This window comes from Suillus subaureus (assembly GCF_016647635.1).
Source record: "Suillus subaureus strain MN1 chromosome Unknown BJ212scaffold_12, whole genome shotgun sequence".
NCBI lineage: Eukaryota > Fungi > Basidiomycota > Agaricomycetes > Boletales > Suillaceae > Suillus > Suillus subaureus.
Genome location: NW_024538568.1, coordinates 206,719 through 233,279, shown reverse-complemented (window position 1 = coordinate 233,279; position 26,561 = coordinate 206,719). Strand labels below are relative to the sequence as shown.

Genomic DNA, 26,561 nt, shown 5'->3' with positions numbered 1-26,561 from the left:
TTTTCTCCAGATTGCTGCATCTGCAACTTACATCTGTGACTCAGGAACAACTATGTGTTGTTCTAATACCACGATCTGTGCGTCATGATCATTGACTCAGAAAAGGCGTTCAAGCATGCTAAATCTCAACAGACAGACACAAAAGCTGCTGAAAAGATCCTTGCTGCATATTCTATCAGCGAGTCTGAGCTGACCGGTCTTATCGGCTACGGGTGTAGTGTTATCGAAACCGCGGATAATGGAACCGTCTCAGATTGTATCGACGAGACTACCTGCTGCACCGGGTACTACTATGTAGGACATCGACGCTGGTTATATTTTACACTAACATTTGGTCACAGAGTAGTGGAGTTGCTGTCAATTGTACCGCCACCGTAAGCGCTTGAAAGCGCATGAACTGCCGCCTGGAGAGACTCTGCCCTCTGACGTTGCTTTGAAATTGACGTGTGCAATTCGAAGGACTGTAGTTTACCTGTGTTTTTATACCCAAGGATCTTGCGTATTTTGGATCATGATTGTGATCCATCTCCTTTCTTTTGCGCTACATTCTTATCTTGCTGAATTGTTCAGAGACATGCAAAATCGTAATTTGCTCTTGTGATACAGTGCGCGTTTGGATTAACAACTATTTGGCAAGCGCGATAATTTTATTCATCTTGCAACTGGGATATTATACATCCAGCATCATCTCTGCACGGAGATGCCCAAATCCCTTTTCGGCTCGGAAACGACCGAAACAGGGTCCTCGGTGAGTGGGTTTAGGGTCCCGATGCGCTAAAGTCGAAGTCTGAAATTTCCTACCCTGTTACTAGCCCTCATCCGAGCTTAAACTACCCTGCCGGTGGGTCATGGTGACTGGACGCAAGTCGTGCGACAGGTCCTGTACTCCCACTCGGTACATAGGCTCAGTAGTATCAGTCCTGAATAGAATGAGAAGGTCGGCGAGGTCGGGGTAGCGGTAGCCCCCTGATGAGAACTTTCACAGGTTCGAAACCGCTGCCATCCCCCGCCACCCAGCGTCCCTCTTACCCCAGCTAACAGGCCCTTACCCTAGGAGACGGGTGACTGCAGCAGTTACTACGGACGTTGTCTGCCTCACGACGCTCTGTTGGACGGCTCTGGCTTGGGCTTCGCTTATCCAAGGCCAGTCGCTAGACAACTTCTGAGAAATTCGAGGATCCTCGTCTCATGTATATACAGGGATCTAGGATGGAGTAACATGGAAAGGAATCTTTAGGCAACTTAACGACTCCAGGACATGAATACACCAACTTAACGGCTTCAGAACCTACTGGATTACAACACCATGTCCACACTCCGCATCGCAACTTGCCTCAATTGTCATAAGACGAAGCGTCGAGAAGGCCTGGTTTCATGGACGGTATAGAGAAAGGCGGAAGATCAAATGGATTGGTGATAGTGGCACTCAGGGCTGTTGCGAGTTCCTTCCCGCCAGATGGGAAGAGTTCAAGATGTGCACGAGAGAGCGTTCCGGGCAGATACCAGGCAGGGTCAGTGACTTCTCCTGTCTCCTCAGAAGTTGGAGTTGAAGGAAGGGGATGGTTGTAGGAGAATGGATCCGCGTTGAATGGGTCGTCAGGCCACGGGGAATTGGCTAGCGGCAGTGGCTGAAGCGCAGGATCATCGAGCAAATCTTTAATGTGGCTTACTTGTCCAAAAAGGCCAACTGGGGAACGTAGGGGTTTGGGATGCTTCGCATCAACAGACGTGATGAATACGGTGGGTGCGACAGCAACGCGTGCTTTGGCTGATGTGGAGCGAGCAAACTTACACAGCCATAGCTTCTCCTGCAGCTGTTGTTTTAAGTTTGCAAGATATCCAGACGCGAGTGAGTCTTTGAACTTGGGGGTAAAATGGGGAGCAGGAGAGACAATCATGTCGGAAGATGTTGGAGAGCCCTGGGAGCTGGATGTCACGGTTAGGACCGATTTTGGCACACCGTATCGCGTATCCAGGGATCTGATCGGAAGGATGTCCTCAAGCTTAACATACTGACTCTCGCCCAGCGAGAGCTTTTCCAGGGTTGTGCCAAGCTGTCGCACGATGTAATCGCCTGCCGAATGAGAACGTAGGTCAAACATAGACGGAGATGATATCAAGGCAGAGGATACACCAGAGCTGTCTGCGAAGGGGTCTACAGGGGCTTTCGGAAGAAGAGCTGAAGTTGTCTTCGAAGAGCGCATAACAAACAATGAACGTGACGACTCCTCCGATGGGGCTATGCCCTGTTCAGCGGTAGTAGACCGACTAGCAGACTCTGAGAAAATGCACGTGTTATTGATTCCTGGCAAAAGACTCGAATGCTCGGTGTTCCATTCGGAAGGTGGTTGCCTGGAAGGAGGTGACAGGCTCATATCAGATTCAGGATAGGGTGATGAAGCTGAAGTAGTCTGTTGCTCAACCGCGACCTTTCCCTTTAAACGATGGTGCCTAACGGATTTGAAAAGGTGGCCAAGTTTGATGAGTGAAACTTCAGTGCTTGTACCGCGGGTCTTGCGATGCCGTTGCTGGTTTTTACCAGTCTTGAGCTTGCCGAGAGAGAGAGAAGGATGTGGCATTTCTGAGGATGTCGTAGAACACAAGATCAGTAAAGGCCGAAAGCGATACTCAGTATTACTCACCGTCAAATATTAAAAAGATGACCAACCAAATAAGCTAGCCGTTCCAATGATTCCGGGGTGGTCTGGATGTAAACATTCAGTTCTAGAATCTCAGCTGACCTGGATCCATGCGAGCAACAGCTATCTTCTTGAGCCCAGGCTCCTTTACCTCAGCACGGATGCATGTATCGTAAAATCAAAAAGCAGGCGTTACCAGGGTTCGAACCTGGGTTACGGGAAATCGTGTCATCAAAATCCCAAGTGATAACCACTACACTATAACGCCACCGCACTTTGTGCGGAAATTGACGTAATTGAAATTGGGGGCAACATATCTGTTGAAGTTTTTGTTTTTGTGCAGCTTGGCTACCAAGGTCATATAATTCAAGGTGATTGATATCAGACATGATGCATTCCCAGAGAAGCTTGCACACTATTATCGAATTGCTGCAGCTATACATGTGATCACTGTAGTCTTTCACTGCGTCGAGGAGTATCCAGCAGGACAGTTCTGGTACGCCAGGCTACTCGAACCGCTGCGCATGTAGCATATTTTAGCAGGGATACACTCCCCAGTGCAGTTCAGGCCTGCGACAGAGCTCTTTGATTGGTATGTGTTGAATGTCTATGAAAAGTCAGTCTATCGTCATATTCATTGTTGTGGATCTCACCTGGACTAGAGTAGGATCGGCCTGCATTTCTGTGATAAAATAATCATTATGGTCGATTCAGGGAAATAGGAGAGAGTAGACAAACGTTCGGTAACAAGGTGCCACCATGTTGCGTTGAGGGGGTCGTTTGCGCCCCAAGTGATGTTTCCCCCGTATGCATCACGGGTACTGTACTCCAGGTAGTACGACGGGCCGACCTCAGTCTGATCGTCCAACGCTGGGTACTCGTTCACGTTGCTGACATAACTGCAATGTTTGAATACATGAGTCATAATTCATCCACACCCATTACTGCTGCTTACGTGTATGCATCTAGGATGTCGAAAGTCTAATCAACTAGTGAGTCCTCTGTAAAATTGGAGATGAAAGAAAACTTGCAGCGGAATCTATTTCGTACACACGGAATCCAGAGTTGAGATTTGTCAAGGGAGTGAGTGACGGCCCAATCTGAATGATCAAGTTAATCTAGACGTGCAAGATGGGTTCCCTAGATTCTTACCCAAGATGCTGTCAACGCAGTCTCAGCAGTCATAACTGTGCCATTGTTAGCGTAGAAGATCTGCAGACAGTTCCAGCATGAACCAAGCCAACAATTTGAACAAAAGCAGAAGACCTACAGAAAGCTGGTCCTCGTGGGTGTGGCCATAGAAGATATCTGATCATGAAAGTGTCATGATAGAAAATTAATGAATCCGAATGGCCGAACTCACTGGCAATGACGTGAGGCGAGAAGCGGTCAACACTAATTAGTAAGCGTTAACAATTTTCACGCTCTATCGAAGCTAAGAGACATACATCTGGTAGACTGTACGCGAATCGATGTTAGAATGTTGAGTGTAACAATAGCATGAATTCACGTACATAGGTTGGTGGGATTGACCTGCGCTGCAGTTCCGTCCCATCCGCTCAACACATGTCCGGTAATCCATACTAAAAAGCGATCACTATTCAGATCAGACCATCTGTCATTTTACGAACCTCTTTCACCGGCATCCTCAGAAGCCTGTAGCTCATCCGTGAGGAATTGCAAGATACCGTATGGATCAGGTTCCGTAGAGTTGATATAGGAGTAGTAGTTGTCACTGCAAAAAATGATCAAGATGGGTCATGAGCACCGAAACCAGCCCACACATACGTGTACCCTTCAAGGAGAAAAATCAGAGACATGAGTAATTTCTGGTTCAAGAAATCTCACAAAGGTTGGTATCAAGTGAGATGATCTTGAGGCCGTCCGGGCGTGTCACGGCATATGCAGCGTAGTGGGTTGAAGCATACGCGACCGTCGCTTCAGGAAGCCAGCCTTCGTACTGCCACATAGAAGAAATGTGTTCATACAGCCTAAGAGTGGTCATCATCTGGTGCACTCAGAGCACTTTCTAACTCACCAGTTGAATTGCATCCCGAGAGGACCGCCCGTTGTGTACGGGATCATTTGGAACTGCATGTAGGTATCGTGGTTTCCGATCGTCGCGTAGACAGGCGCGGGCCCAACGAATTTCCTCAACAAGCCGTAAAATACAACCTAGCGGCTGTCATGAAAGCACGTCCACTTCCAACAAGGAATTCATTTTACCTCTTCGTACTCAACATAAGCCCTATCAGGCAGGTTGAGCGTTTTATAGTAAACTGAATGAAATTGAAGAAAACGAACCTTGAATACTGGTTGTCGGAGTCGTGCGCAGTCAAGTCACCGGTGAAGAGGCTGAAGTTAAACCCACTCTGTTCTGTACCAGTGAGAGGACCGATGGATTCCATCGCCGCAGCCATCAAGTCCAATGGAGAATCACTGTGCGTGACGTTACAACTTTTTCTTAGAGTTGAGTATTCAATTTACCACCAATAACTTCCGAAGCGCGCTGCGGGAAGGACGATCTGGTCGGGAGTCGCTGCATTGAAAGCATTTTCACGGCAGCACATATATGCGGAACAATTAGCCTCAGATCCTATCGCGTAGCCTGCAGAACGAAATCGTCAGAATAGGATTTAAGATTTGAATCGAACCAAACGTACGAGGGTCGAGGTGAATGTCAGAAATGTGGAAGACCTTCAGACGCTCCCCGCTCGGTTGTATTGGAGGTGGCAGCGGGTTTGGTTTCGGTTTTGCGAACCAGCCAGTCATGTTAAGTGGAACCGCTGGCGGCACGGTGCACAGGCCAATATGTGAACAAAGATTCTAAAAAGGAAAGGAAATTCATACATATCGCCTAGATTCAAAGTCACAGATAGCGTACCTGGCCGTCATATCCGCCAGCATTGGCAAACGCAAGAACTTGCGAGAACGTTGAACCGAGCGCAAGCTCGCTGTATTCATCGTAGCACGTTGTCGAATAGTCGAAGTACTGGCAAACTGCCTCAGCAAGTAAGGGGCCCTGTTCAGGAGCCCCAAGCACGAGCATTTTAGCAACTGCGAGAGAGGCTTGGCACTTTGTACATGTATCATCGCCGAAAACTGGATTGCTGGCAATCGCCATGATTTGCGCAAGAGCCTGTTCCATAAGCTGCGAAGGTGTCGCCTTGCATTGGCAATGGATGAGGGTCCACAGTATCATTCTGATGAATAGTGTGTTAGTTTGGTGCCCAGAAAGGCAACGCGACTAACCTTTGGGAAGTTGGCAGGATCTGTCAGCTCATAGGGGAATATCTCATTCTGGTAAAGTTCATGAGATTAGATATATCTTCAAGATATATGAAACACAATACGGACAGTCACAGGATCGGTTATCACAGGCTGAGGCTGCGCCGAAGTAGCAGTAGGGTCATTCCAGTACGTCCCATATAACGAGGTCGGAAAGGCGCCAGAAGCAGTGTATGTGGTGGGATCGATAGAACTCGCGCGTACTTGATAAGAAGCCAGTAATATGAAACCAGACAACCTCGAAAAGGGAAGCATTGTGGCGAGCTGCCTTAAGTCTGCACTACCCTCCGAGTCAGAGGCATCGGTATAGTAGTACTTATAGCCTGGGCTTTACGCGGCCTTACCGGACGGTATTCTAAACATAAAAGGGCAGCATGTGGAGTCGGACTCTACCTGACGCACGTTCGCGTCGACGGCCGGCAATATCTGAGTGATGCTCTTTTCATGTGACCACAATCATTGATTGCGTGTACGAGTTTTCCGATGTCCATGAATCGACCTATAAGATGTTCTCCCGAACACTTCAAGCAACCCATAGACAGGACGTGGACCATTAGGGTGAGCGGATTATTACCAGTACCCCAGTGCGGTAAAAATGAAGTGATAATGTGTTTGGCTCAAATCAGATTTTGTGCAAGTCAACCACAGACTGTCGATCCACGTGACCACAATTTTGTGGGACTCCGGACGTCATTGCTTTTGGCCTCGCAGACAACAAGGCAATCATATGACAGAAAAATAATACACGGACTCGTCTATCCGTTGACAGTGGACACGCGGGTATGTATCAGCTCCCAACAGAAAAATAGGACAATTTGCTTATCACGACAGTGGAACGTTGAACGGAAAGTGACGGTCCGTCATCATCACCACTCCCAGTCTAATTCAGTCTGGATCGCCCCAACAAATTAAATGCAGAGCTTGAAATACAAGTTCAACCCCGCGGTGGCACAATGTCGACAAGAGACGTACCAATGGGCTGGCGCACGCGGCCGTGCTCGAGACTCGGAAGAAATGTCAAACTCGTTCTGAGTTCAACAGTGCTAAGTACTACAATTGTATACTTCCGGTTTGCTATTCGCAAGACGTTATTCGCCGTTGCAGGTAAGCACCAAGTTATTAGACATCTCACGGCATATCCACTACGGTGTTTGTATATGGTAGCTAGATCAGCCTGAATATGTCGTTCAAATGTCGGCTGTTGGTTCAATCGGAACCTCCCGCGCCCCCGAGGGTGTAGGCAGAATACTAGTCATGAGCGCGGATTTACGATCAATCACATCTAGTCCTAGTCTGCATCGACTCTCGGGGTCAATACTGACGATGCGTCAATGATATCAGCAGGCTTGTATGCGGAATTTCTGCGCAGAATATGCTGGGCATATGGTGCATGAGAATGACTTCTACTTATCTATGGATCACCCTTAACATTGATCCGGAACGCGAAACACAGGAACTCTGCGAAGAACCATTTGACAGCATCTATTGCTTGAAATATGCTGGCAAGCTTGGCTTGCTCACTCTGTTCGCTGCCAGCCAGGTTATTACCACGCCTTTTTACTTTCCGGTAACGAAGAGTCAAATGGGTCAAGCTGAAGTGAGTTTTCATCACATGTGCGCTTCCGTTTAACTCCCAAACGAGATACTGATAAGGTGGAATCAGCCGGTACGGGGGGTGCACGGTTGGGGGTACAAGATAAGTTTCCAGGTGGATCGAGAGACTGACTCAGGACCAGAGTGTATGCGAAATCGGAGGGGAGTTGGAGTGGGAAGGTTGGCAATAAAACTGGAATGGAGTGTATTGTGTGCCTTCGGTGTTGAGAAACTCAAGTGATCGCGCGCTGCAGGATGTGACTGGTATAGATGGTATATTATTGTTTGCTGCGACGCGGATAGTTCGGATCTTCGATGAGCATTCTGACAGCACCATTGTGGAAACACCATAATTGGTAGTTCAGGTTTTACTACAGTATCGAGGGGGGGAGTGGAAGCAGACCATAGTATAGAAGGAACGACCGTCTTCCTTCTCCCCTGGTTGGTTTGTTTGACTAGGGGGGACGCGTCGACGAGCAGAGCTCGGTACATATGAGAGTGAGCGAATTTCGGAACTGAGATATGAGACTCCTTTCCTTCTATATTGGTTCGGAACATGCCGAGGGTTCTCAACAGAGTTCCTGTAAGTACTCGACGAATAAATTTTTACGCCATCTCTTTGGACTGCAAACCTCACCCAAAGGGCGGTCAATTTTCTCATAAATGCGAGTTCGATGCAGGGCACTTGGACAGGCTTCTTATCGAATGTCATCATGATCACTCCATCATGTACCCATTGTCTGCTAGCCGTAAACATGTCTACCCGAGCATAACGTATCGTGATTTATATTCATGACTGGCGGCTGATGGGTCAGCCTACTTAGGTAGGAACCACTGATGGTGGACTGATGCGCCGGTGTGGACCCTGTCGAAGCTTGCTCCGCATCTACGTGGAATTATGCCGTTTCCGTAATATCAACGCCAAGAGATCCGCAGTGGCAGTCAGTTGATTAATCTTCTAGGGTCCAGCGCTATTGGGCACAAGACGTATATAAACGGTGTGTCCAAGAAGTCTTGTCAATCCAGTGGACACTCAGTACTCAGTACTTGGCACTCAGCGTTGCAACGTCAGACTTCCGTAAGGAATCTTGCGGCCAGCTATATTAACTAACTAGACACTGCAGGCGCCTAACTCACAGGGACACTTGGCACGCAACGTTGTTTTCGTGAACACGCATATCAATCTGCAAGCCATGTCTACTCAAGGAGACCTCGAACGAGCAGACCCAGGGCCCAGTTTTGGTATGAATTTGATCACATTCTGTTAATCAAGCAGAAATTTTAAGAAATCCACAGATGGTCAACGTGATGAACAAGTCCGCGAAAAGACTCAAAAGGATGCAAAAAAAACTACGGGAGAAGATTCGGCGCTTGTGGCAGCATGGATGCATCGACTCCAGACGCTCACTCTTATAGTAAGCCATTGAGCGACTGTGGTTCCATAAATCTTGAACGACCCGTCAGACGACATTTCTTACTTCCATCGACGGAGAGCTCTTCACCCTTACTTCGTCCTCCACACCGCAGGTGACACTTAATGCAAGTGAGGAATCTGTGGAACTGGTGTATGCATGTTTTACTGGTGCCCTCGTTTTCCATGGCTGTTCTTGTGAGTATCGAGATGGTTTGGGAAGCGCAAGGCACTTACAGCTTGCGTTAGCAATTCTCGGATACGTAGCGTCTTTTGCTCTAATTCGATACCAGATCGTTGAAGCAGAGACTCCTCCCGTTACGAAAACCGACGAGCTGGGAAAACGTTCTAGTACTCACCACGAAAGCATTGATGGAAAGCAGCTCTTACTTAGAGCCATCCCTCCTTTGTATGCTGTACAGTCCCTTCTTCAGTTACCCACGGGGCTCCGGATTCAATCCAGGACGTCCACTCCCCCGCTGGATCTCCTGACTCGGTGCTATTTTACGATTTTGGCGCTAAGTGGCGCTGGCTTTATCTTGGCAATTCTTGGTATCGCCACTTACGCATGGTTCGAACTGCAGCGGGTTGTTGGGATATTTACAATGGCCTGTCTAGGTGCTAGTTTGTTGTCATGTCTGTGGGCGGTAGTGTACTGAACCTGCTCTGACTACATACGGTCCATACCCTTGACGACTTGCATGATGATCGATTACGTTATATAGAGTCACCCGTGCCCATGTTGTTAACAACAGTTGATATTCTACCCCGAAGCGAGGTACGAGTGTAGGGTTAGAATTAGGACTTTGCGGCAGTGGCAGTGTAGCACGTGGCCTCTCTTGTCTCCGCACCACGCGAACTAAAACATTGATGTATCCCACTTGTACAGTAGTTATAGTATATTTGATGTATCAATATGGCATTATAGACTGTGTGGGCCATCATATTCACCTGCTGGTGAAACTATGTGTGCAGGAGCTTTCCCCTTTGCTTGCCTGGATTGTGATTGACCGTGATTCCCTTTAGTTCAACCTCTAGCAGCATGTGCCATCTTCTAGATAAAGAGTGATTGGGGATCAGATAACACTAGCAAGGTTGACAGTGACAACAACATTGATGGCTGGTTGATGGGCAGGACAGCAGGATGGAGTTTGAAAAGTATTCCATGCTGCTGGCATTTGGCTCATTTTCTCAGCACAGGTGCAAACTTTGAATACCACTATTTAATGGATCTGCAAAGACTTTTCTGAGTGTGGATATGAAAGTAAGAAGTGGGTATGCCATACAAAATAAATGCAATATCTACAACAGCCTATGACAGGTACACCAATAGGATGAAAGAGGATTGAAAGTTGACAATTTGAAAACCTATACCAGTTGAAAGCAACATGACATAAAACTACACACTGATATGAATGAAAACCATCCTCTGCTTGAGTGGAACTTTCATCTTCACAGCATCTGTAGCACAGTTGAGTACCCAGGCCACCTTCGTACAGTCCATCACATCACCATCTTCCAAACCCTTGACCATGTTCTTGTAAAAAGCTTTGACAACATGTTTTGTGACAGCATCATTGACTACCCACAACATGCCAATGACATTCTTGAATCCTGAAAATTGGAGTCCAGCTGTGAGGTGGATGACTTTGTTGGGCATCTTCTCATCACCAACAGCAGTATGACATGCCAACAAGAATGCAAACTCAGCATGAGGAATGTCTTTCTCCATGATGTCCAGCAGCATCAGAGGTTTGTCTCTCATGGCAAAACATGAATGGTAAGGCTGCTCATGGTCCTGCTTTCCATGACAAGTGAGGTGCACCCAAGTGTTGCATTGCAAAGCATCTAGTGCACTTGCTCGCATGGCACCATTGCCAGAGAGAGTGGTGGGGTTGACTGTTGCAGGGATGAGCTTGCAGATGAGCCCAAGCTTGCTGTTGACAGTCAAGAGTGCCTTGCCTTGCCCCACACCTGGTGAACTCTGTCCGATTGCAACAAATGACAGAGTTGCACAGTTCTTCATTATCTAGATTTGATCAAAGCTGAAAGTGTTGGCATGTAAGAACAGATATAGACGTCCTCCAGGCACAGTTCACACTGTCCATTTGCCTTCATTTGAAAGGGGTGAGCTGTGCGGAGAGGAATGGAAGTGAAGGTTGCAGTCAGACACAGCCAGATTCGAGAACCACTCTTTACTCTGAAATTATGCTGGAGGACGATGACAATGGGCAGCATGATCTCATCCCATACTGTCTGCAAGAGGACTTGGAGTTCCTTCCTCATCTCCTCTGGGTGCATGAAAGATGCACTGTCATATCTCCCTGGCAAAGTCATTCTTAAGTTTCTCCAGATGTACAAGAGTGATGCATGGGAATTGAATGTGGTGAGGCTCTTCTGACATTGGGACAATGATGGTGCTGCATGAGTATTGACTTGCAATAAGGATGACAACTGGACCATGATGTGCTGCCGCTTGCAAGTCTCCATACAATGGTGGGAGCAGGAACCACAAGAAACCTTTAAGATTACAGATCTCAGCTACCACTGCTGCTGAAGTCTCCTGTAATGTATTGCTGCTTGATCAGCAGCAGCTTGATTAGTGCTGCCAGCGGAACCCTGAGCATCAGACAGGTGCTGGTTGATCTCTGAGAGCCTGTGAGCTTGTTCCAGACTTGCAAGCTTCAGGTCTTCCAGCAGAGTCCTGATTCAAGAGGTTAGGGACCACTGCTGACCATGACCCTGCTCCACAAGTTTGATTGCTTGTTGCAGATCATCACAATGTATGGCACACAATGCTGCATCAACTGGCAGTGATTGTGCACCATGAAAAACAGTTGCAGCCTCATGCTGTGAGATAATCATTGATCATGTCATCACATGGTTGTCAAAGAGCTCCAAGCATGTTTAGTATGATTGAAGAGTAGAGTTGTGTTGATAAACTTCTGCTTGGTGAATCCATTCTATGGCCCTCCCAATGCGTTCCAGGAGTCTTTGAGTGGGATGCTGTGATGCCAGTCTGAAGTTCTCTACAGCAAGTGGCAAGTCAACAGACTTGTCTTGCACTCGGTAACAAGATAAGTAGGCATTCATCAGCCACACATAGCTGAAATATCTATCTGGGTGCAGTGAAGGCAAAGCCTCCAATAACTCTTGGGAGAGTTGAATGGCCTCCTCGACCTCTTCATTCTTCTGACTTTGTGTGAAATGAAAACAGAGCGCCAAGCCCAAATTGGAAAGACCAGTATGGTGATGTGGATGGCCATGCAGTGTTAACTGAAGTGAATCCCAGTAGAAGTTGATGGCCTTGTTGAGATCCTCACTGGTATTCAATTTCTCATATCTGGTTTGGAGCGTGCCAGCAAGGTTGTTAAGCATGTAATAACAATATGGATTCCCAGGGGGCACAATGTCAGTGCCTTGGGCTGAAGGCTGATGGATCTGATGATGTTGTTAACATCATGGCACTGGTTGAAATGGGTGTAGAGGGCAGCTCCTAGGTTGCCCAATGTGGAATGATGATATTTGTGCCCAACAGGGCACAGGCATAGCACTTCTTCATACAAAGAGATGGCCTCATTGAGGTCATCTGAGTTACCTTGGTGATGAAAGTGGGACATGAGTGACAAGGCCAAGTCATTCAGGTAGGTCTCACATTCAGAATGTTCCTCAGGGGACAGAGAAATGGCTTCATGACAACATTGTGTGCACTCATCAAGATCATCAATGCTGCTGTGTGTTTCAAACCATGATCTGAGAGCCAATGCAAGCTCATTGAATACTTCTGGATGGTGTTCATTGCCCAGAGGACAGAGCTTAAGTATGACTTGTCAAAGGTGGATGCCTTCATTAGATGCATCTTTCAGAAGCTTGTTGCATTTGCGGATCACATAATCAACACCATTTGCCCCTTCCATGATGCTACAAAGGTAGGTGCCTTCTGGACAGAGTGGCAATAGCTTACAGGACAGTTACATGCATTCCTGGATATAGACGGTGAAGTTCTCCTTGCTGTAGCACCAGATCAATGTGTTAAGGAGGTGATAGATGGATGATGGATGATTGGGATGGCCCTGTAGATGCAATGCCAAGGCTTTGTGGAAGAGAGAAGTGATACAGTTGATGTCTTGAAAATCATTTTGAATGTAGCCTTGAAGGCAGGCCCACATGAAGTTGGTGAGAACTGCTGCCCAGTGAGGATGGCCAACCAGACAGTGGTCCAGGACAAACTGAAAATGCTTTACAGTGTTGTTCAGGTGAGAGACTGTCTTGCTTGTCATGTATGTGGCAAATCATTCATGGCCCACATCCATGTCTTGGGCAATCTGACATTCAATGATGAACTACAGCAGGTGTTTGTCATATCCGCATATCCGGATCTCAGATCTGACCCTTATCTCAGATCCACATCTTATCTCCGATGCTATCCACATCTTATCCCCCTCCAACATCTCGTCATTCAATCTGTCCACTCGTCCAGTCTGGTCCACAACTCATCTGAATCCACAACCAGCGCTCATCTCTTTTCAGTAACCCCCTAACTCCGGTATTTTGGTTATCTGTATATCCGTCCTGCTCCCTTATCCACTACCTATGTTTCATTTCCATTTCATGATTTGTGATCCGTTTCTACTTACCAATAGACTATCCACATGCTTCGTACATAGCCTCGGACTCTGCTGATTGATCATTCCGTTAGATACCTATAGTATATAACCTCCTGTAACTTTCTGTAGTACCTCAGTTCAAATATCATCTTAGTTCTGCTCATTCCTGTCCTCCAGACTTGAGTACCTCTACTCTTGTCACCCTCTGAGACTTAGGATTGATTCCTATAGTCTATCTGTATCCGCCTCTGTCCCTGACAGTCCACTACCATTAGTTTCTAGTCTGGACTCATCCAGATTAGCCATACAATACTTATCCCTCATCCGGAAGTCATCCAGATCCGCTACACTACTCGTCTGACCTTCTGGACGCGCTAGTCTTTCCTTCCTGAAATAAGGGGCAATACTCAGGTAAGGGGCACAGTGCATGAGCTGAGGCTGAAGCCCTTCAGATCCAGTTACCCTTTGAGTACAACCTTAACAGTATATTTGAACTCACACCTTACCGAGTATACTTACACTTCCTATGGCTCCAACCAAAACTGCAAACACTCTCTGAGCAGCTGGATTTGTTATGGCAAACTAGGATGGGCGCGATGATAGGTACTCGATAAGAGTACGCCTAAAGCTGGATCATGTCCTTACAAATGTAAGGTTCTTAAGACAAGTCAGAGAGGGTGTCTCCGACTCGAATATTGGTTATCAGACAACTTAGGATTGGGGGTCCTAAGCGAAGGATAGTTCAGGTAAGACCTAGTAGATTAAAGTGAAGTCTATCTAAGTACATGACCAGGTTTATATAGACATGGGTCCTTTAGGGCAGGTACGTATGTGTCATCAGTCGAGTCAGAGATAAGGAAGTACGTCACCAGTACGTCACCAGTACGTCATCAGTCGAGTCAGAGATAAGGGGATGAATCATCTAGCGACAGCATGCGGCAGTCGTGATGTAATACAGATATAGAAGGTGGTTAGTCTAATGATGGCACAGCAAGGTGTGGTCATGACGTAATACACAGGTATGAAAGAAAAGAGATAGGGGGTAACCACAATTGTAACATTACCCCTCATTTAGTGATGAAGTCACCAACTTCAATTATCCTGATTGGCCCAGTACACAGGGTCAGCGTCGTAGTTGGAATAGAGCAGATCGTCTTGCTCCTTGGTGATGGTGGTCTGCACCATTTCAGCAGCATGGGCTGATACCATCTTGCTCAATCTCCCATCGAGCGAGAGCATCGTAGAAACCGACAGTCAGTCCATACCAAGGGAATAACTGTTTCTCCCTTCAACTCTCTACAGAAGACTGATAAATGGCCAGGTGCGTATTCTTTGCAAACTCTGCAGTAATATGCAGGGCAGTTTTTATGGCAATGCCTGGCGACATGGCAGTTGCGGCATACAACTGTTGTCAACCGGCGACGTTTTTACGATTGTGACGGAGGAGGATTGGTCTTGGGGGGACGGTGATCTTGACTGTTTAGATGGTGCTTTAGTTGGGGAGATGGAGGTGGCTCGTTTAGTGGCGAGATGTGAGGATCTTCTTTTAAGTGGGAGTCGTCGTGCGGTATGCGTGACAGGGTTAGGAGAAGGAGAAGTTGGTACGTCAAGTACGGCAATAGGAGGGATATTATCATCCTGATGCTCCACGGTAATTGTAGTAGGAGCTGGCGGTGGTACGGGAACAGCGACATGAGGGGACGGTGGTTGCGCAACGGGGTCGAGGGCAATACGCTCGGTGACGATATGGATAGCTTCTCTAATGGCATCTCTGGTTTCCTCAGGTAGGAGACGGATCGCAGTATTGCGAATATGTATGTGGAGATGGCGGAAAATAGTTTGATGGCGCTCATCATCAAGGAGAGCGGCGGTACGTTCAATAAGACTGGCATCTCTAATGATTCTGATTATGAGGCCACTAGATATCGCTCCTTGTTCTCCAAGAAGGCAGTCTATCTCTATAGCGTATTGCTGGGAAGTGATGGCGGATTCGAATAGAGCGCTTGTCTCTACTTGGTCAATGACCGAGAAGTAGTTGGTAAGAGTGGAGTCGTCGGTAAGGGTTAGGGTGGAGTCAGAGGTTGGCAGTGACGTTATGGGGGATGATGTGTGCTGGGCAAGATTGGCGGCGGTAGCGTTTTGATAATCAAGGAGCGTCAATGGGTGAGCATTTCCTTCTGCGACAGTGTTCATAGCAGCGGTAAGTTCTTCGATGCAGAGGATGCAAAGGCATAGTCGTTCAATGGATGACATTGTTGGAAAATCTACAGCCCATGGGCCTTCTTATAGGCGTTGAGGGTGTCAGTAGCATTAGTGAGATTTCCTTCTGGAACCCACTCGTTGCTAGCAGATGAATATCCTTTCCAGGATATGAGATAGCATCTTCGTTTACCCGTCCCTTTGTGCGATAAGATCGCATCAATTTCATATTCTTCTTCGTTATCGATAATGTCAGGTGGTGGGTCATGGAAGTTCAGTCCGTGAACCTCAGTTTTGCGATAGGCTGATAGCTCGGAAGCATGGAACATGGGGTGAACTTTCCATTGCGGAGGTAGTTGGAGCATGAATGTGATGGGGGAAAGAACGGCGGTGATTGGGAAAGGGCCATACCGTTTTGGCGCAAGTTTCCGTGAGGGTAACTGAGTGATCAAATTTTTCCTGGATAGCCAAACCTTATCTCCCACTTTCCATGGATGGTATCTTTGTCCGTGAGTTTGTTCAGCCATCCGCTGCATAGCGAGGTTGTGGCATGAGAGGGCCTCCTCTCGTGATTTCTGAAGGGAAGCGAGTCTATCTTCTGCTGCGGGGACAGTGGAGTTTGGGAGCGTATGAGGGAGGGCTCGTGGTTCATAGCCCATCATTAAGAAGAATGGTGACGCATTGCAGGAGTCATGTTTTCGGTGGTTATGCACGAATTCTGCCATTGGAAGGTGTTCAACCCAATCTTCTGGGCGATTCCGGCAATAGATCCGAAGATAAGTTTCGAGTTCTTGGTTGAGTCGTTCAGTCTGACCATCTGTCTGAGGATGGTAAGCAGTGGATGCTGCTATGTTGTATTCCAAGAGCTTGGCGAGGGCTCATGAGAACTTAGATATGAATTGTGGGCCATGATCTGAAATGACTTTCTCGTGCAGGCCGAATCGTCAGTAGACGTATTTGAAGAATTTCTTGGCGACTCCTTCTGAAGTGATGGTTTTAGTGCAAGGGATAAGAATTACCCCCTTTGTAAGGCCATGGTCAACCACGACCATCACAGAATCAAAGCCAGCACAGGGAGGAAGGTCGGTGATTAGGTTGACGGAGACTTGGGTGAAAGGAGCGGTGGCGACAGAGGGAATGGGGACAAGGGGGGGGGTCGTCGGATGGGTGTCAGATTTCATCTGCTGGCAGAGGGTGCAGCCTTCGACGTATTTACGAATATAGGTGCCCATAGCGGGCCACCAGAAGTCACGTTTGACCAATTCTTCAGTCTTGAAATGCCCCGGATGACCGGTGGTGGGGTGGTCATGGCATCGTTCTAAAACAAGACGCTGTCCAGCGGGGCGAACGTAGGCGCGGTCTTTATAATAAAGAATATCATCATTGATCGTCCAATCAGTGAGGGTGGACTTCATTGGGGGAAGTGAGAGACCATCAAGGGCGTCGGAGGCAGCGGTAAAGATAGGGTCGGGGTCTGTGGGGTTGGGGTTCATGAGTGTAGTCATGAGCTCGATGTCGAGAAGTCGGACGAACATGGAATCAGGGAGGAGTGTTTCATTGGTATTATCGTCAAGGGAATCTGATCCATGATCAGGTCAGCGAGAAAGAGCGTCTGGGGCAACAAGCTTAGTCCCTGCAACGTGATGGAGTTCAATGTCATAACATGACAAGATTAACTGCCAACGGGCTTGCCAACAGGTTAATTTCTGGGCTATCCTAAAATATAACAGATTCTTATGATCGGTGAAGACGACGATAGGATGGGGATTTCCTTCTAGGTAATGATGCCACTCAGTCAGAGCGTGAATAACCACAAGGAGTTCACGATCAAAGATTTGGTAATTTCGTTCAGTGGGGTTCAAGGTTTGTGACAAATATCTGCATGGGTGGTAGACACCATTATCATCAGTTTGGAGCAATACTGCACCCGTAGCGACGAGGGATGCGTCGGTAGTGACCGCAAATTGTCTGCTAGGGTTGGGGTTTCAAAGGACTGGTTGCTTTAAAAAGCATTTTTTCAGATTGGAGAAGGCGGTTGCACATTGGTCTGTCCAAGAGAATTTGACATCTTTCTTGGTAAGGTCGATCAGGGGTCGTGCAATGTCGGAATAGTGAGATATGAAGTTTTGATAGAAATTGCAGAATCCCAAAAATGACCGGACTTCTTTCACAGTCATAGGAGCAGGCCAATCCCAAATACTGCTGGTCTTGGCATCATCCATTGCTATGCATCCGGGACGGATAATCATTCCAAGATACTCCACTTCCTGAGCGTCGAATGTGCACTTCTCTGGTTTAAGGAAAAGTTTTTCTTGTCAGATCTTCTCAAGGATACGTTGGGTGCGTTCGTGATGGGAGGTAAGATCATTGGAGAATATAAGGATGTCATCCATGTATATGACGAGCCATCCTTCATTGATCTCCTGTTGGAACGTTCTATTCATGTACGCCTGAAAGGTAGCGGGGGAGTTGCAGAGACCAAAGAACATGACATTCGGTTCAAAGAGACTGTATTCAGTGGTAAAGGTGGCTTTCCATCGATCGTCTGGGTGGATGTGAATGTTGTTATATCCTGAACGGACGTCCATCTTAGTGAAGTATTTAGCACTGTGTAACCGAGCAACCAGGGAGAGTGGTAATGGGAGTGGGTAAGCGTTTTTAACCGTCCATTCATTGATGTACCGGTAATCCTGGCAAGGGCGAAGATCTCCGCTCTTCTTTCCTACAAAGAAGAAACCACTGACCTGTGGTGATTTCGACTCAGAGATGAATCCTTTCTTTACGTTCTCGTCAATGAATGCCTTGACCGCTGTGCGTTCTTTCTCAGATAACAGGTATACCTTAGACATTTTGGGAATGAAACCGGGTTTAGTTTCTATCCGGTGATCTATGCCAGGTCGTTCGGGTGGTAGCTGGTTCAGACCATCTTTTGCAAAGATGTCGGCGAAATCATGGAGGTAGGTAGGGACGAGTTCTTCGAACGACTTCTTCTTCTGTTCAAGCCTGGCGGCCAACGCGAATTGTTGTGCTTTGTTACTGGTTTTAATGTATTCGGTGGGCCGTGGAAGGTGGGCGATCATAGATTGTTGTTCTGCCACACTAGTACCATCTTTGGTTAGCGGGGTGTCCAACGAGACGTTGGTGATTACCTGGAGCTCAGTAGCGTCAGTGGAGTACTCAACCAGGAATTTGTCATCTTCCAGGTGATAGGTGGAGATTTCGCACACGGGTGGTACATAGTCTGTGGTCCATACGTCCTCTTTTGTGTCGAAAGATTCTTCATCGTTGTCAGGGATGGGGTCAAGGTTTGGCAGGGTTTCTTCGTCTGGGATCTCCTCGATCGTGGCTTGAGGTACTGGCCCTTTGGGCGATTCAACTGCTACTGCAAAGGCAGTTTTTGGCAATGCTACAACCAGGGTCGGGTTTGTTTCATGTCTCTTTTCTTTTTTAAAAAGAGGGGGGAGCTTATTCTTCTTCCGTTCTTTGTCGACTTCTTCTTTGATTTGGTCGCTTTTCTCCGTCCTGGATAATTCTAGCATCTCCGCTTTCCATTGGATTACTGGGTCCATGGCGCGGAGCCAAGGAATCCCTAGTAAGATCTGATCACACTGGCCAAGCTGCGTGATGTTGAATTTCCTGATCATTGATCAGTTATCTATTTTGACAATGAGGACGCAGTATCGGGTGATAGCGCCTCCCTTCACGTAACTTCCATCCGCAGTAGTGACTTGGAATGGTTTCGAAAGTTTGTGTGTATGAATCCTGTGGATTTTGACAAACTCTTCGGAGATAAAGGTTCCAGCGGTGCCAGAGTCTACAACAGCTGTTGTTTCGACGGTTTTCAGACGAGTTTTGGAGATGAGAGAAATAGGAACGCGAAGTTCCTTTCTAATTCCAATACTTTGTACAAGTCTGATGGGTACATCGGAAGATACTGACGTCGATCCAGTCTTCCACATCAAAAATCCTCTGCGAGACGACAGATCGTTGTATCTTCATCCTCTTGGTCACTATTGCTCATCTCTTTCCTTCAAATGGGGATCTTCTTCTTCTGTGGGCACACTTTGGTCATATGCCCCCTCTGGTGGCATGTGAAGCATAAGCCTTTCTTCATATGGTCACTTCTTTCTGCTTCAGTGAGCCGATCTACTTCCATAGCATTCGGGTCATGTCAGTCGATAGTCGGTCTGGGTACGTAGTGTTGTCCTGAGGGTTTGGTGGTGGTCTGATGGTTAGATCGGTATGCAACACCCCTCTGGTAGTTGCTATCGAGTCTGATGACCACAGCGACATACTTGTCGAAGTCTGTTGGAATGGTTTCCATCTGATAGACAGCGTTGACGATTCCTTTCTTTAATCCGTCATTGAGGAATGTAATTAAGACGGCGTCTTGCTTGACTCCAGCTTGTGCGGCAAGAGTCTTGAAGCTGGCGATGTAAGAAGTAAGGTCGCCTGTCTGTCTCAACATCCTGAGTTTGTTCATGGCGGTGCTGACAGCATTGGCTGGTATGAAGGCTTCTTTGAACTTGGTTTCAAAGTTCGCGAAAGTTCCGTAGGACTTGGTGGTGGTGTTGTCAACTTCAGTGTAGAAGGTGAGTGCCCAACCCATGGCACTATCTTCCGTCATGTACGCAAGAGCGGTGATAACCTTCTTCTTGTCAGTGTTGTAGATCGTGGCGTTAAGCGTGAAGTACGCTTTAACCGCATACAACCATCGTAATGCCTGCTGAGGGCTCCCGTCGTAGGTGGACAGGGCTCCGGCTTTCAATTCTGGGGTGTTGGGGATGGTGGACATCCTGAGTGTTTAGTCAAGTGATGTTTCTGGTTCAGGGGAACGTTTGTTGTTCTCTCGCTGAGTCCTTTCTAGTTCAGGGGAACATTTGTCGTTCTCTCACTGAGTTCTTTCTGGGGTTCTTGTAACCTCTTCTGATGGAGAGGGTCGATGGTGGACTTTAATCTTTTGTTATGGCAAACTAGGATGGGCGTGATGATAGGTACTCGATAAGAGTATGCCTAAAGCTGGATCGTGTCCTTACAAATGTAAGGTTCTTAAGACAAGTCAGAGAGGGTGTCTCCGACTCGAATATTGGTTATCAGACAACTTAGGATTGGGGGTCCTAAGTGAAGGATAGTTCAGGTAAGACCTAGTAGATTAAAGTGAAGTCTATCTAAGTACATGACCAGGTTTATATAGACATGGGTCCTTTAGGGCAGGTACGTATGCGTCATCAGTCAAGTCAGAGATAAGGAAGTATGTCACCAGTACGTCACCAGTACGTCATCAGTCGAGTCAGAGATAAGGGGATGAATCATCTAGCGATGGCATGTGGCGGTCATGATGTAATACAGATATAGAAGGTGGTTAGTCTAATGATGGCACAGCAAGGTGTGGTCATGACGTAATACACAGGTATGAAAGAAAAGAGATAGGGGGTAACCACAATTGTAACAGGATTAGTATCCACCCACTGTGATTCTACTCCTATTGTCGACACCTTCAATAGCTTCTCGCAGCATCGTGTTAGTCAGCATGCTACTGCCAGAAGCATTTCAGAGCTTCTGAGTCGTCAACATCCGGAGACCCCTACATGGACTCCAGCCCTAGCCCCTCTGGGCCAAAGGGATCTGGATGACGATGAAGTTGATCATGATACCCCTGGCAGAAACCCGCCAGATGGTAATGGTGGAAATCCAGATGATGATCCAGATAATGAAGATGATGATGATAGAGACGATGGCCTGGGCCCACAGGATCGCATTATGGTACTCCTATCCAGAGCTATCAACAATCTCGCCCGAAACAATTGCCGCACCACCCTCCCCGAAGATCCTAAAGTCAAGGTCCAGGAGCTGGATGTCTTTGATGGCACTGAGCCCCAGAAACTTTGTGCATTCTTTGTCCAGTGCAAGCTCAACTTCCAGAGCAAACCCAACACTTTCTGTACCAGAAGGTCTAAAGTCAATTTCACCCAATCCTACCTCAAAGGAATGGCCCTTGAGTGGTTCAAACCTGACCTCCTTTCTGACAAACATACCGATCATCCGGACTGAATGGACGACTATTCTGAGTTCATGCTTGAACTCCAGACCAATTTTGGACCTCATGACCCTTCCGGAGATGCGAAAATGCAGCTCAAACAACTCAATATGTGCAATGGACAGCGCATCAACAAGTACGTTGTAGAATTCCAATGACTTGCCTCTCAGGTCCATGGATGAGGTGACGGAGCCCTACACCGACAATTCTATAATGGACTTCCTGCTCATATCAAGGATGAAATCAGTCGCATGGGGAAACCTGGCACACTCTCAGAATACAAAACCCTTGCGCAGACCATTGATGCCCGCTATTGGGAATGCAAGGGAGAGATCTCCTGCGAAACCAAACCCTCCGCACCCAATCCTCCTGCCAAGTCTTCCAAACAGACCAACGCCAATGCATCCGGATCCAGAAGCACTTCCTCCAGAAACAACAAATCTGGAAAGACAACTTCGTCCACTACCTCCACTCCTAAAGCTCCAGACCTTAACAACAAGTTGGGTAAGGACGGAAAGCTTACATCTGAAGAACATCAGAGAAGGCTGGACAGGAAGCTCTGCCTGTTCTGTGGTGGACCTGGGCATACTGCTTGGGACTGCACCAAGTCGACTTTGTGCGCTACCAAAGGTTGCGCAGCTACAGTTGATCCGGAAACCAAACCAGATGCCTTGGACGAGGTGAAAAAATAATCCGCGACCCTCCTGACTCCGCACGGATGAGGGTCGCGTTGACTCAACCTGTGCAACAGAGCTATGACTCAATGCTGTTTCCTTGTCCAATCTGAACTCTCTCTGTCCATATGTTTCTGTCCCTATGTATTCCAATATTTCTGACTTTCCAGCTCTTGTAGATTGTGGTTCCTCCCATTGCTTCATAGAATCCGACTTTGTCTGTAAATACAATCTACCTACCTATGCAATTCCTCTGATTCCGCTCCGTTTGTTTGATGGTACTTGTAATGCAACCATTTCCGAAGCTATAGATCTGCCCATCCAGTTCTTGTCCAGTGTAGTCACCTCCGATACATTCTACGTAACTCCTTTGGATTCATCCTGTCTTATCGTCCTTGGATATAGCTGGCTTAACCAACACAATCCATTGATTGACTGGGTTTTGCACAGCATTGAGTTCCGGACTTCATCTCATGGAATGCCATTGACCCCTCCAATATCGCCTCTGCCACCTCCAGTGGAAACTACCCCTCCGACTACTCCAGACACCTCCACTGATACCTTCGAGCCTAACATTTCTCTAATCAACGCAGTTGCCTTTTGCTGGGCCTGCAAGTTAGAAGGCTCCAAGCAGTTTAGCATCTTCCTACATCCTTCTGGTGCTGAGATCTGCTCCGTATCCACTTCATCTGATGCTCTGGATCTATCTGCAATCCCTCCAGAGTATCATGAATATGCGGATGTCTTTGACAAGGGAAAAGCTAGCCAACTTCCTCCTCATAGGCCTTACGACCTAAAGATCAACTTAGAGGAAGGTGCTGCTCTGCCCCTAGGCACCTTATATTCCCTTTCCCCGGTTGAGCTTGAAGCTCTCTGGAAGTTCCTGGATGAAAATATCTTGTCTGGACTCCTCCTCTCCTCCTCCTCTCCGCACAGAGCCCCTGTCCTGTTTGTCAAGAAGAAGGATGGCTCCCTGCGTCTTTGTGTGGATTTCCGTGGCCTGAACAAGATCACCAAGAAAGACCGCTATCTGTTGCCCCTCATTGCTGACCTCTTAGACTCTCTGAGCCGTGCCAAAGTTTACACTAAGATCAACCTCCAGTCCACTTACCATCTCATCCGGATATCTTCTGGAGATGAGTGGAAGACAGCATTCCGGATATGCAATGGCTCCTATGAGTGGTTAGTTATGCCCAAGGGTCTCACCAATGCTCCAGTGGCTTTCCAGCATTTTGTCAATAGCATCTTTGCCAATATGCTTGACATATGCGTTGTGGTGTATCTGGATGACATCCTCATCTATTCCCATGACCTTGCATCCCATAAGCAACACGTCTGAGAAGTACTTCGACGACTCCGGAAGCATCAACTCTATGCCAAACCAGAGAAATGCAAGTTCCACTCCAATTCCATAGAATACCTTGGTTACCTCCTGTCTCTGGAAGGCCTTACTATGTCATCCAATAAAGTCAAAGCTATCATTGACTGGCCAGAGCCACGGAAGGTCAAGGATGTTCAATCCTTCCTCAGATTCACAAATTTCTATTGTCGTTTCATCTTCAACTACTCGGACATCATCACCCCACTCACCCGGCTTACACGCAAGAATGTTAACTGGGATTTTTCGGAGGATTGCCAGAAATCATTTGCTGCACTCAAGAAAGCCTTCACTTCCGCTCCAGTGCTTATGCACTGGATTCCGAACGTTCCTATTGTCATTGAAACCGATGCCTCTGATTATGCTATCGCTGGAATACTGTCCATCGTATGTCCGGACTCAGAGCTTCGTCTGGTAGCGTTCTATTCTAGAACCCTGTCTGCTCCGGAACTCAACTATGATACCCACGACAAGGAACTCCTAGCCATATACGAAGCTTTCCGGACCTGGCGACACTACCTAGAAGGCTCGTCTGAGCCTATTGATGTTGTCATGGACCACAAGAACCTTGAGTACTTCACAACCACCAAACTCCTCTCTCGCCATCAGGCATGTTGGTCAGAGTTCCTCTACCAATTCAATCTCATCATCCGTTTCCATCCTGGAAAACTTGGAGCAAAACCAGATTCCCTCACTAGACGCTGGGATGTCTACCCCAAAGAGGGGGATAAGGACTATGCTCAAGTTAACCCTCATAACTTCCATCCAGTGTTCACGTCTGAACAGTTAGCTTTGTCCCTACGAGCATCAACACTAGCATATCCGGTGCTTCGAGCAGCTGTACTCATGGATGTTGACCAACTCCAAAATGATATCCTATCCACTCTCCTTAACGACCCTATCATGTCCGCTCGAATGTCCAGTCCTCCAGATCCCAGATGGACCATGGACGATAGTGGTTTCCTCCATTGTGACAATCGTATATATGTCCCAGATTCCAATGACCTCTGACTTTGCATCCTCCAGAACACCCATGACCATCCCCTGTCTGGACACTTTGGCCAGAACCGGATGCTAGAACTCATCCGACACAAATATACCTGGCCCAGAATACGCACCTATGTCAAAGACTATGTTAAATCGTGCACCACCTGCGCCCGAGCCAAGGTTCCAAGACATAAGCCATATGGATTGCTCAAGCAACTTCCTGTCCCGGACAAGCCTTGGAACTCCATCTCCATGGATTTCATTGAGCAACTTCCAGACTCCTCCAGCTTCACAGCCATCCTCATCATCATAGATCGTCTATCCAAGCAAGCAATATTTGTTCTGACCCACGACACTATCACCTCTCCAGACCTTGCTCGCTTGTTCCTACTCCATGTGTTCTCCAAGCATGGTGTTCCATCCCATGTAACCTCAGACCGGGGAACAGAGTTCATATCCCACTTCTTCCGGTCCTTAGGAAAAGCATTAGATATGATCCTCCACTTCACATCCGGATATCATCCGGAAGGGGACAGACAAACCAAGTGTGCCAACCAAACCCTAGAACAATACCTCCGGATCTACTGTAACTATCAGCAGGATAACTGGTCGGAACTACTCCCCTTGGCTGAATTTGCATACAACAATGCTCCAAGTGCTACCACTGGAGTCTCGCCCTTCTTTGCCAACAAGGGATACCATCCAAACATATCCATCCACCCGGAACACAACCTTTCCTCTGTCCATGCACAGGAATATGCCATAGACCTCAATGAGCTTCACCAATTCCTCCAAGAAGAAATGACCTACACACAAGAATGTTATCAAGGACCTGCAGACGCAAGGCGGATACCAGCCCCAGACTTCAAGGTTGGAGATCAAGTCTTCGTCAAAGCAAAGTACTTCCATTCCACTCACCCTTCCAAGAAGCTCTCGGAAAAGAACTTAGGTCCTTTTGACATTATATCCTGTCCCGGATTGCATTCCTTCACCATCCGACTCCCAGATTCCATGCATTCGGTACATCTGGTCTTCCATGTCTCCCAACTGGAACCCGCAGTTCTGAACACCATCCCCAATCGTATCCAACCACCCCCACCTCCAATAGAAGTTGACGGAGAACCAGAATATGAGATATCCGAAATCCTAGACTCTAAGTTGGACCACCGGAGAAGACAATGTCAGCTTCTCTACCTCGTCCAGTGGTCCGGATATGAAGGGACGGACAAAGAGACGTCCTGGTTACTAGCCACGGAACTTGGAAACACATTGGACCTAGTTTCAGTATTTCACTCTTCGTATCCAGACAAACCCAGTCCAATTGCATTACAATGAGTACAAAATCAGATACAAGTACATTAGAGGCAGAAGCGGAAATCTGGAGCTCCTCACCCATCAGTCTCCATGTCCCCTCCGGATCCTCCAGCCTCCTCCTCAACATCCTTGTCAACATCATCCAGAGTAGAGGCATCCACAATCTGGAATCCGTTCTGGATCCCCTCCAGGAGGATGGACTGGAAGTCCCTCTGCTGCTGGATGAAGTCCTCCATGTTAGTATTCATCCGCTCCATCACCAACCTACTCCCTTCCGCAGCTCCAATACACTCCTGGAGAAGCCCATTGGTCTGGGCCAGTTCCGCTACTATGCTGTTGGCAGCAGCAACCCAGGCCTGATCATCATACTCCATACTCCCCTCATCCGTCTCTATTCCGGTCCACGGATTGGAAGCTTCCTCCACTTCCGGTTC

General features: G+C 47.5%; 5 protein-coding genes and 1 non-coding gene across 6 annotated transcripts; 2 read left to right on the top strand and 4 right to left on the bottom strand.

The window, feature by feature from the left end:
* Positions 1 to 1,018: 1,018 nt before the first annotated feature.
* BJ212DRAFT_1348129 (uncharacterized protein) lies at positions 1,019 to 2,820 on the bottom strand. Its single transcript, XM_041335401.1, has 3 exons — positions 2,643 to 2,820; positions 1,671 to 2,581; positions 1,019 to 1,615 (listed from the first exon to the last, which is right to left on the bottom strand). Exons 2-3 carry the CDS (start codon positions 2,577 to 2,579, stop codon positions 1,427 to 1,429), a joined length of 1,098 nt encoding a protein of 365 aa, XP_041194053.1. The 5' UTR covers positions 2,580 to 2,581; positions 2,643 to 2,820; the 3' UTR covers positions 1,019 to 1,426.
* A 6-nt stretch (positions 2,821 to 2,826) lies between these two features.
* BJ212DRAFT_t49 lies at positions 2,827 to 2,907 on the bottom strand. Its single transcript has one exon. It is a non-coding gene; the product is annotated as a tRNA-Gln (tRNA).
* A 57-nt stretch (positions 2,908 to 2,964) lies between these two features.
* Positions 2,965 to 6,570, bottom strand: BJ212DRAFT_1348114 (sphingomyelin phosphodiesterase). The gene is made up of 18 exons (XM_041335400.1): positions 6,272 to 6,570; positions 5,997 to 6,207; positions 5,892 to 5,939; positions 5,524 to 5,805; positions 5,303 to 5,465; positions 5,127 to 5,247; positions 4,940 to 5,078; positions 4,678 to 4,814; positions 4,488 to 4,630; positions 4,422 to 4,434; positions 4,271 to 4,374; positions 4,154 to 4,222; positions 3,910 to 3,947; positions 3,792 to 3,851; positions 3,690 to 3,739; positions 3,378 to 3,538; positions 3,293 to 3,321; positions 2,965 to 3,246 (listed from the first exon to the last, which is right to left on the bottom strand). Exons 2-18 carry the CDS (start codon positions 6,180 to 6,182, stop codon positions 3,100 to 3,102), a joined length of 1,890 nt encoding a protein of 629 aa, XP_041194052.1. The 5' UTR covers positions 6,183 to 6,207; positions 6,272 to 6,570; the 3' UTR covers positions 2,965 to 3,099.
* A 310-nt stretch (positions 6,571 to 6,880) lies between these two features.
* BJ212DRAFT_1298860 (uncharacterized protein) lies at positions 6,881 to 7,873 on the top strand (the record flags this gene model as incomplete). Its single annotated transcript, XM_041332759.1, has 4 exons — positions 6,881 to 7,031; positions 7,096 to 7,163; positions 7,297 to 7,524; positions 7,775 to 7,873. The coding sequence occupies 4 exons, from the start codon at positions 6,881 to 6,883 to the stop codon at positions 7,871 to 7,873; spliced, it is 546 nt and encodes a 181-aa protein (XP_041194051.1).
* Positions 7,874 to 8,528: 655 nt separating this feature from the next.
* Positions 8,529 to 9,630, top strand: BJ212DRAFT_1348100 (uncharacterized protein). Its single transcript, XM_041335399.1, has 4 exons — positions 8,529 to 8,560; positions 8,627 to 8,762; positions 8,817 to 8,935; positions 8,985 to 9,630. The coding sequence occupies exons 2-4, from the start codon at positions 8,714 to 8,716 to the stop codon at positions 9,588 to 9,590; spliced, it is 774 nt and encodes a 257-aa protein (XP_041194050.1). The 5' UTR covers positions 8,529 to 8,560; positions 8,627 to 8,713; the 3' UTR covers positions 9,591 to 9,630.
* A 613-nt stretch (positions 9,631 to 10,243) lies between these two features.
* Positions 10,244 to 12,551, bottom strand: BJ212DRAFT_1498692 (CHAT domain-containing protein; the record flags this gene model as incomplete). The annotated part of the gene is made up of 7 exons (XM_041341559.1): positions 10,244 to 10,299; positions 10,339 to 10,960; positions 11,131 to 11,255; positions 11,368 to 11,451; positions 11,667 to 11,781; positions 11,875 to 12,363; positions 12,390 to 12,551. The coding sequence occupies 7 exons, from the start codon at positions 12,549 to 12,551 to the stop codon at positions 10,244 to 10,246; spliced, it is 1,653 nt and encodes a 550-aa protein (XP_041194049.1).
* Positions 12,552 to 26,561: the final 14,010 nt, after the last annotated feature.